Source organism: Lithobates pipiens, unplaced genomic scaffold (genome assembly GCF_037356315.1).
Source record: "Lithobates pipiens isolate NorthernLeopardFrog02 unplaced genomic scaffold, aLitPip1_a1.2 Scaffold_30, whole genome shotgun sequence".
NCBI classification, from domain to species: domain Eukaryota; kingdom Metazoa; phylum Chordata; class Amphibia; order Anura; family Ranidae; genus Lithobates; species Lithobates pipiens.
This window is the reverse complement of record NW_027507791.1, coordinates 137,435,827-137,446,596: the sequence shown is the minus strand read 5'-3', so window position 1 is coordinate 137,446,596 and position 10,770 is coordinate 137,435,827. Positions and strand designations below refer to the sequence as shown.

General features: G+C 45.7%; 1 protein-coding gene across 5 annotated transcripts in view; it reads right to left on the bottom strand.

The window, feature by feature from the left end:
• Window positions 1-303: 303 nt before the first annotated feature.
• Window positions 304-10,770, bottom strand: part of RAD51 (RAD51 recombinase) — a 94,301-nt gene continuing 83,834 nt past the window's right edge. For all 5 annotated transcript variants that reach the window (XM_077464896.1, XM_077464897.1, XM_077464898.1 and 2 more), the window contains 2 exons: window positions 1,505-1,626; window positions 304-1,392 (listed from right to left, as the gene is read on the bottom strand). In XM_077464896.1, coding sequence (XP_077321022.1) covers window positions 1,269-1,392; window positions 1,505-1,626 — 246 coding nt within the window. In that variant the 3' untranslated portion in view covers window positions 304-1,268. The remainder of the gene's footprint in view (window positions 1,393-1,504; window positions 1,627-10,770) is intronic.

Sequence of the window (10,770 nt, the reverse complement as noted above, 5' to 3'; positions counted from 1 at the left end):
GATTTCTGCATAGTGGTTTGAACTGAAAACATCAGGCAAATTACCGTGTGTATGTTGGGACTGTGTTGGACAAGTTTTCTCTGCAAATATAGTATAAATGGGGGGCCTTACAAGCTGAAGACAGAATCTTAGTAAACATTTTGATATGTAGTTACCATGGTGCTGCAGAAGTGATCAGCTATGACACCAGCCATTTAGGGGGTCAAAAGTTCACCCAAGAGCCCACATAACTGTCACAGCTAATGGTTTTGTTCCTCTTTAAAAAGAAAAAAAAAATATAGAACAATGATCAATGCAAAAGTATGAAATTATTATTCTATTTATTCCATTTTATCAATATATACATTTACACATCAAATCTAAAACAAAAGAAAAAAAACTTTTTACAACATCATATAAAGAGGGATGTCACCTGAAAATTCTTATGTACAGATTTAGATTCTGTTGCCGAAAGAGGTTGTTGCTCGCAACAGTTAATTTTTTTGTAGTTTACATTATAAATTAGAACGATTTTAGGTGATCTAGCATGCAGAAACCGCCACGCACTGTATTCGACTCCAATGTATAAGGTGAATATTATACTGGCTTCAGCTCAGATCGTACGATTAAGCCCAATGGGATGGGATGTGAGCTGCAGCCACTTGTTCATTCACCTTATGCTGGAGTTGAATACAGTGTGTGGCGGTATCTGCATGCTATATTACATTACATTACATTTTGGAGAAGCGCTCCATTTTTACCAGTACCTGAATATAGAGTGTAAACTTAGGAGACTGATACTTGGAGGCGCTGATCTCTTATGGCGTTTGTTAAACTGTTTTAAGCGATTGTGTATTGCTCGTGGATTTAATAGCTTGCCCTGAAAATGTAACTATTTGTGCAAATAAAGTATCATGTACACTATCCTCGCTAGTCACTATGGGTGGGTATTGAGGTTTTAACTCCATTACTATTGTAGACAGTGTATTGAAAGAGGAGATCAAGAAAAATAAGTCCAAGTAATGCAAGTGACGTGAAAACAATTAATGTACAGTAAATTCTGTTTTGTGCCTGTACTTTGTTCTGTGAGCAAGATCAAAGATTCACAAAAAAAAAAAAAAAAACCACACAATTCATGTCAGTTGAAATGTTACACACTTGGTTTTAGGGACATTAACTATACAATGCATATTTTCTTCAATGGCAGTTATCTTGATATCCCATCCTCTGTACATTCCTTTCTGCAGTATGAGCAAGCCGTGTTGCATTTATATGGTATTTGTGAACATTCAGTCCTTGGCATCACCCACTCCATCTGCATTGATTGCAAACATTGCCTCAGCCTCAGGCAGACATGGAGAGTCATAGATCTTACAGATTCTGGTCTCTCCTCTACCCTTCCGTAAGTACAGTCTAAAAAAACAAAAAAAAAAAAAAACACGAAAAGTTATATTTATTGTGCGCAACACCACTAGGAATATAATAGCTATAAAATAAAACAATGCAACTTTTGCTTATGTCATACCTCGTTGTAGATGCATGTGCAATAATATTTCCTCCAATGGGCTTTTTAGGATCAGCAGCAAACATGGCGGCTCCATCCACCTGTGCTACAACCTGGTTTGTAATCACAACAGCCACTCCAAACTTTGAGAGAAAACAACATTTGTTACGCAATAAAACCCCTTTGCATTATATTATATTATACACACATGCATATATACACACACTGCGATTCTGTACTTGCCAAATATTCTGCAGAATTCTCCCTCCCCAAAGTCGGGCTGCAGCCATTTTAACTGGGAAGCTGCTGCCTGTTCACTTCCTGAATTTATACACACAGCTCTGCAGCTTTCATTGGCCCTCTTATGACTCACGCCCCCCCCCCCCTCCCTTCCTGGCAAACTCTCATATGAGAGCGTGAGAGAGCGCTGTGCATGTTGTCATAAGCCTAGGTTAATGACACGAAACAGGAAGTGGGCTGTATAAGGAATTTACTGGCAGGAAAAAAAATGTTTTACTATCCAAAGTTAAAACAAGGGCAGAAGATTTAATAGATGGAAAAAAAATGACTGAAGATCCGCTTTAATGTCTAGTGCTATATGCAGATGCCTAAAGTTTAACATGCAATTCAACATTGCACAGATCAGTAGAGAAACGGTAACCACACAATCTCCCTTGAAATTCCACACTTTGGTCTCCGATGCCCATCATAGTTGATAGGTGGATTCATGTTGTGGCCATACAGCGCTGAGGTTTAGAAATATATGCAGAGACCGAAAAAAAGACTTGGGCCGATTTACATTTTGACTGAAGATTCTAATTTTGTTAATATAGTCTGGATTCCCCCACAATCTTACATTTCTAAAGATACACAGCAGAAAGCAGACCTATTTTCCTATGACAGGTTTTATTGTAGGGAAGGAATGGATCTTAAGTGGTAAAAAAAAAAAAGAAAAAAAAAAAAAGGTTTTTTTTTTACACTTTCATGCATTGTACCTCTATGTGCCTGAGCCCAATCCAGAGCGGTGCATGAGAGCAGCAGCTCTCGCTCTCCTTATATGCTTAGTGAGACAGCAACAGGAGCCATTGGCTCCTGCTACTGTCAATTACAGTCAGTGAGGGGGCAGGGCCAAGCCACGCTCTTTGTGGTCACATAGTGTGTGGCTCAGGCTTGCTATAGAAGGGGCACTCAGTCGGGGGGGGGGGGGGGGCGGAGTCAGGAGCATCTGCAGGAGGTCCCCAGAAGAGAATTGTACAAAACCATTGCACAGAGCAGGCAAGTATAACCGGTTTCTTTAAATAATAATAAAAAAAAACTATCCTAAAGGATAGATTGTACTTTTTGTACATTTTCTTCAACAACTATTTTACAAGAGGGGGAAAAAAACAAAAAAATAAACACACAGCAAAATAATTGCTATGCTGACAATCTATGAATGGAGGGACAGATGAGAACAGTGAACCATTCTCTGTAAATCAATGCAGTTTAAGTAACACTGTACTATAGATAACCAAACCACCAATAAGTACAGCTTGTTGAAATCCGATCACTGATTGGATTATTTGCTAGGAGTTGGTATACTTACTATATTAAATAGGCTTGTTTGTGTTCAAAATACTGGATAGAGGTTTTCCAACCCAGTCAACAAGCAAGGAACTTGTGGAAAACTTTGGCGGACCCAATTTCTTGTACAGTAATTAAGCTCAAGCTGGAACAAAAACTGCAACAACCAACACACAGGCAAATGGGGACTTTAGAAAATATTGTCCATAATATTTATACACCAGGTCAGAAGTTTTAGGCTAGCAAGTGCACAGTATTTTAGTAACTGTAGAAGTTTTCTACTTTGATCATACAAAAAAAAGGCTCAATTTACAAAGCCAGCACACCAGAGTAAGAAGTTTAACTTTTACACAACAGGTCATACTTACCTGCTCTGTGCAATGGTTTTGCAGAAGAGGGAGAGGGGAGAGAAGCACCAAGCAAGCTCTTGGTGTAGTACCGTTTTAATAAGTGAAAAGTAAAAATATAAAAATTAGCCACTCACAGAGATGCAGAGCAAGTAGAAAGCTCAGAACATCAACGGGGGTGGGAGGGTATCGCGCACGCCTATCAGTCCATGCAGAAATATTTGGACTGGGCTATGAAAAATAGCTGCTATTCTGCAGCCTATTGCCTAAAAGATGTATAGATGTAGGTTTAAGCGCATGTTTGCACAGGTATATGGATTTGTAGATTGATATTCATAGTAGCATAGATCTCCTTTGTTTTTAGCCACTAAAAAAGTTATTTTGTTGGTTGCTGTCGCATTAAGAATAGGCACCCTCATTTTGATTTTGGTTTGATACCACACTTCAAGTAAATATTAGAGGCCGGGGGCGTGGCCTGGCCGCCATGGTGTAAGGAGCGGTGAACGGGAGCTCCGCTTGCCCAACATCCGAAATGTAATATCCTGGGGCTTACACTACCGCAGATAAACGCTGTCCCCCACCCGCAAACGGACTTGCACCTGAGGGGAACATGTCTCCACCCAAAACTAAGCCAGCCCCCCCCCCCCCCCCAGACCCGGATGCCAGAGTGCTTGAGGACATTTCAGATTGCAAAAGCGCACTTATGGGCAAGATAGAGGAGGTAAAGATAGATGTTTCCCTGCTGAGCCAGGATCTCCAAAAACTCCAGGAAAGAGTGACAGAAGCGGAGACCCGCATTAGCCACATGGAGGATGAGGTGCCGCCATTGCAGGTGACCACAGAACGTTTACAGCATCAACTCTCCACGGTGATGGCCACGCAGGACAACATGGAAAATTGCCTCAGATGCTGCAACCTGCGATTTGTTGGTCTCCCTGAGGGTGAGGAGGGCTCATTCCTGGAAAAGCTACATTTGGCCACGTGGAATTCTCCACCTCATTCATAGTGGAAAGGTCACACAGGCTGGCCGCCAAGCCGCCTCCTCAGGGAGCTCCGCCACAGACATTGATAGCTAAAATGCTAAATTACCGTGATCACGACATAGTGCTCCGTCCCACCAGACTAGAGGTCGACCGATATATCGGCCGATATTTGCAGTTTTTTTAATTAATCGGCATCGGCCGATTGTGCTGATAAAAAGCCGATTTAGAACTGCAGCAGGACTTTGAAATGACTTCTGTAATAGAAGTCAGTATAAGGCTTCATGCACACGAGACGCAGATGCAAACGCTGCTGGACACATGTTAAAACTGGCGTTTAGAAACGCGCGTTTTGCCGCGATTTTTACCGCGATTTAGCGGCGTTTACGTCTAGAAGCGTTTAGTTAAGCTAACATCATAGACCCTCCCCAGCTCAAAAAAACAGTATTAACTATTTCAGCAATTTTGTGAGACCAGAGTGAGTAGCAGCAGCTGTGAGAGCTGCAGTGTACTTGTATTTAGCGTGTCACTTGCCACGGCACCTGCCACAAGTTGTGGATTGTCCACTTGCCACATCACCTGCCACGTCACTTGCCACGTCATCTGCCACAAGTTGTGGATTGTCCACTTGCCACGTGACTTGCCACATCACCTGCCACGTCACTTGCCACGTCACCTGCCACAAGTTTTGGATTGTCCACTTGCCACGTCACTTGCCACAAGTTGGGGATTGTCCACTTGCCACATCACCTGCCACGTCACCTACCACAAGTTGTGGATTGTCAACCTGCCACGTCACCTGCCACAAGTTTTGGATTGTCCACTTGTCAGGTCACTTGCCACGTCACCTGCCACAAGTTGTGGATTGTCACCTTGCCGCGTCACTTGCCACAAGTTGTGTATTGTCACCTTGCCGCGTCACTTGCCACAAGTTGTGTATTGTCACCTTGCCGCGTCACTTGCCACAAGTTGTGTATTGTCACCTTGCCGCGTCACTTGCCACAAGTTGTGGATCGTCAGCTGCCACGTCACTTGCCACAAGTTGTGGATAGTCTACTTGCCACGTCACTTGCCACATCACCTGCCACAAGTTGTGGATTGTCCACTTGCCACGTCACCTGCCACAAGTTGTGGATTGTCCACTTGCCACGTCACCTGCCACAAGTTGTGGATTGTCCACTTGCCACGTCACCTGCCACAAGTTGTGGATTGTCCACTTGCCACGTCACCTGCCACAAGTTGTGGATTGTCCACTTGCCACGTCACCAGCCACATCACCTGCCACAAGTTGTGGATTTCCACTTCCCACGTGACTTGCCACGTCACCTGTCACAAGTTGTGGATTGTCCACTTGCCACCTGCCATGTCACTTGCCACAAGCTGTGGATTGTCCACTTGCCACATCACTTGCCACCTGCCATGTCACTTGCCACAAGATGTGGATTGTCCACTTGTCGCATCATCTGCCACATCACTTGCCACATCACCTGCCACAAGTTATGGATTGTCCACTTGCCACGTCACTTGCCACATCACCTGCCACGTCACTTGCCACAAGATGTGGATTGTCCACTTGCCACGTCACCAGCCACGTCACCTGCCACAAGTTGTGGATTGTCACCTGCCACAAGTTGTGGATTGTCCACTTGCCACGTCACTTGCCACATCACCTGCCACAAGTTGTGGATTGTCCACTTGCCACGTCACCTGCCACAAGTTGTGGATTGTCCACTTGCCACGTCACCTGCCACAAGTTGTGGATTGTCCACTTGCCACGTCACCTGCCACAAGTTGTGGATTGTCCACTTGCCACGTCACCTGCCACAAGTTGTGGATTGTCCACTTGCCACGTCACCTGCCACAAGTTGTGGATTGTCCACTTGCCACGTCACCTGCCACAAGTTGTGGATTGTCCACTTGCCACGTCACCAGCCACGTCACCTGCCACAAGTTGTGGATTTCCACTTCCCACGTGACTTGCCACGTCACCTGTCACAAGTTGTGGATTGTCCACTTGCCACATCACTTGCCACCTGCCATGTCACTTGCCACAAGATGTGGATTGTCCACTTGTCGCATCATCTGCCACATCACCTGCCACAAGATGTGGATTGTCACCTGCCACAAGTTGTGGATTGTCACCTGCCACAAGTTGTGGATTGTCACCTGCCACAAGTTGTGGATTGTCACCTGCCACAAGTTGTGGATTGTCACCTGCCACAAGTTGTGGATTGTCCACTTGCCACAAGTTGTGTATTGTCACCTTGCCGCGTCACTTGCCACAAGTTGTGGATAGTCTACTTGCCACGTCACTTGCCACATCACCTGCCACAAGTTGTGGATTGTCCACTTGCCACGTCACCTGCCACAAGTTGTGGATTGTCCACTTGCCACGTCACCTGCCACAAGTTGTGGATTGTCCACTTGCCACGTCACCTGCCACAAGTTGTGGATTGTCCACTTGCCACGTCACCTGCCACAAGTTGTGGATTGTCCACTTGCCACGTCACCTGCCACAAGTTGTGGATTGTCCACTTGCCACGTCACCAGCCACATCACCTGCCACAAGTTGTGGATTTCCACTTCCCACGTGACTTGCCACGTCACCTGTCACAAGTTGTGGATTGTCCACTTGCCACAAGCTGTGGATTGTCCACTTGCCACCTGCCATGTCACTTGCCACAAGCTGTGGATTGTCCACTTGCCACATCACTTGCCACCTGCCATGTCACTTGCCACAAGATGTGGATTGTCCACTTGTCGCATCATCTGCCACATCACTTGCCACATCACCTGCCACAAGTTATGGATTGTCCACTTGCCACGTCACTTGCCACATCACCTGCCACAAGTTGTGGATTGTCACCTGCCACAAGTTGTGGATTGTCCACTTGCCACATCACCTGCCACAAGTTGTGGATTGTCCACTTGCCACGTCACCTGCCACAAGTTGTGGATTGTCCACTTGCCACGTCACCTGCCACAAGTTGTGGATTGTCCACTTGCCACGTCACCTGCCACAAGTTGTGGATTGTCCACTTGCCACGTCACCTGCCACAAGTTGTGGATTGTCCACTTGCCACGTCACCTGCCACAAGTTGTGGATTGTCCACTTGCCACGTCACCTGCCACAAGTTGTGGATTGTCCACTTGCCACGTCACCTGCCACAAGTTGTGGATTGTCCACTTGCCACGTCACCAGCCACGTCACCTGCCACAAGTTGTGGATTTCCACTTCCCACGTGACTTGCCACGTCACCTGTCACAAGTTGTGGATTGTCCACTTGCCACATCACTTGCCACCTGCCACATCACCTGCCACAAGATGTGGATTGTCACCTGCCACAAGTTGTGGATTGTCACCTGCCACAAGTTGTGGATTGTCACCTGCCACAAGTTGTGGATTGTCACCTGCCACAAGTTGTGGATTGTCACCTGCCACAAGTTGTGGATTGTCCACTTGCCACGTCACCTGCCACAAGTTGTGGATTGTCCACTTGCCACGTCACCTGCCACAAGTTGTGGATTGTCCACTTGCCACGTCACCTGCCACAAGTTGTGGATTGTCCACTTGCCACGTCACCTGCCACAAGTTGTGGATTGTCCACTTGCCACGTCACCTGCCACAAGTTGTGGATTGTCCACTTGCCACGTCACCTGCCACAAGTTGTGGATTGTCCACTTGCCACGTCACCTGCCACAAGTTGTGGATTGTCCACTTGCCACGTCACCTGCCACAAGTTGTGGATTGTCCACTTGCCACGTCACCTGCCACAAGTTGTGGATTGTCCACTTGCCACGTCACCTGCCACAAGTTGTGGATTGTCCACTTGCCACGTCACCTGCCACAAGTTGTGGATTGTCCACTTGCCACGTCACCTGCCACAAGTTGTGGATTGTCCACTTGCCACGTCACCTGCCACAAGTTGTGGATTGTCCACTTGCCACAAGTTGTTGATTATCCACTCGCCACGTCACTTGCCACGTCCCCTGCCACAAGTTGTTGATTTTCCACTTGCCGCGTCACCTGCCACGTCACCTGCCACAAGTTGTGGATTCTCCACTTGCCACATCACTTGGCACTTGCCACGTCACCTGCCACAAGTTGTGGATTGTCCACTTGCCACGTCACCTGCCACAAGTTGTGGATTGTCCACTTGCCACAAGTTGTTGATTATCCACTCGCCACGTCACTTGCCACGTCCCCTGCCACAAGTTGTTGATTTTCCACTTGCCGCGTCACCTGCCACAAGTTGTGGATTGTCCACTTGCCACGTCACCTGCCACAAGTTGTGGATTGTCCACTTGCCACAAGTTGTTGATTATCCACTCGCCACGTCACTTGCCACGTCCCCTGCCACAAGTTGTTGATTTTCCACTTGCCGCGTCACCTGCCACGTCACCTGCCACAAGTTGTGGATTGTCCACTTGCCACGTCACCTGCCACAAGTTGTGGATTGTCCACTTGCCACAAGTTGTTGATTATCCACTCGCCACGTCACTTGCCACGTCCCCTGCCACAAGTTGTTGATTTTCCACTTGCCGCGTCACCTGCCACGTCACCTGCCGCGTCACCTGCCACAAGTTGTGGATTCTCCACTTGCCACATCACTTGGCACATGCCATGTCACTTGCCACAAGTTATGGATTGTCCACTTGCCACCTGCCATGTCACTTGCCACAAGTTGTGGATTGTCCACTTGCAATTGCAATTGTTTAAAATATTTTTCTAATGGTTTTTCATCATTTGCAATAATTTTTGATATTTTTAATGTAAAAAAAAAAAAGGTCACCTTTAAAAACGCATATAAACGCAAACGCGGCTAAACGCGGTAGCGGCGTTTTACCGCGTTTTGCGTCTGAAACGTGGAAATTTTTGCTTCTGAACGCATTTTTTTGCTTCTGGAAAAACGAGATTAAAAGCAACTGCATAAAAACAGAAAAAAACGAGACTGTGTGCATGGACACATAGAACAACATTGAATGAGTTCAGGGGCAGTTGAAAAAACTGTCCAACTGCATCTGAACGCGCGTTTAACTGCGTCTCGTGTGCATGAGGCCTAAGTTGCCTGAGTCGTCATAGAAACGTCTTCCTCCTCTGGGCAGGCTGCCAAGAAAAGAACAGAAAGATACAATGTTTACACTTCAATGAATGAAGTAATCTCTGTGTGTAGAAGTTCTCAGTTTAACCATTTAAAGACTAAATCTTTTCTGACACTTGTTGCTTACAAGTAAAAATCCTGTATTTTCTGCCAGAAAATCACTTAGACCCCCCAAAAATTATATACTTTTTTAGCAGAGATCCTAGGGAATAAAATAGCGGTTGTTGCAATGTTTTATGTCACACGGCATTTGCACAGAGGTCTTTCAAATGCATTTTTTTGGGGAAAAAAATACACTATTTAAAAAATAAAAATAAAATAAAAACAGTAAAGTTAGCCCATTTTTTTTTCGTCCAAAAGTTTTGACTACCTGTTTTTATTTAATATATAGGTTTTTTTTTTTTATCTAAATCATACATACAAGTAAACTGATTGGAGGTTTGTTTTGTTTAATAAATGTTTAAATGTAAGACATTTTCTGTATCACTTATGAAGGCTGCTTTCACACTGGAGCGGGCAGGCGTTGATGGTTAAACGCAAGTTTTAGCGGCTCTTTACCATCATTTTAGCGGTGCTATTTGGCTGCTAGTGGGGCACATCTAACCCAGCTAGCGGCCAAGGAAGAGGTTAAATGCGCCCGTGAAGCACTGCTGCCAAATCGCATTGCATGCACTTCGGCAGTGGTGCCCATTCATATCAATGGGCAGGAGTGGTGGAGGAGCGGTATACACCACTCCAAACGTGCTGCTTGCAGGACTTTTTTTTAAGATCCTGCCAGCGCATCGCTTCAGTGTGAAAGCACTGTCTTTCACACAGACTGCAGGGGAGCCATTTTGCAGGCACTTTACAGGCGCCATTTTTAGCCCAAAAGCACCTGAAAAACGCCCCAGTGGGAAAGGTGTGTTTAGATCAAGGGGGATTAAAAATAAAATAAAAAAGGAAAAAAATAAATAAAATCGGCCTAACATAATCGGCCCAAAAAAATAAAAATAAAAATAAATCGGCATCATATAATCGGCTATCGGCCGCCATGATTTCTAAATATCGGTATCGGCATCGGCCAGAGAAAAACCCATATCGGTCGACCTCTACACCAGACTAAAAGGAAATATCCCATATGGAAATCGCGTGATTAGAGTCTTCCCAGACTTTTCGGCGAAGGTCCAAAAGAAGAGGGCCCTCTTCACTGAAGCCAACACAACAAAGACACACAGACAACTGAGGATCTGCAACTACTCCTACGCCATGCTTTTCTCGGCCAGACTGTGTGGTTGGCAAAGACCGGGTATACTTTG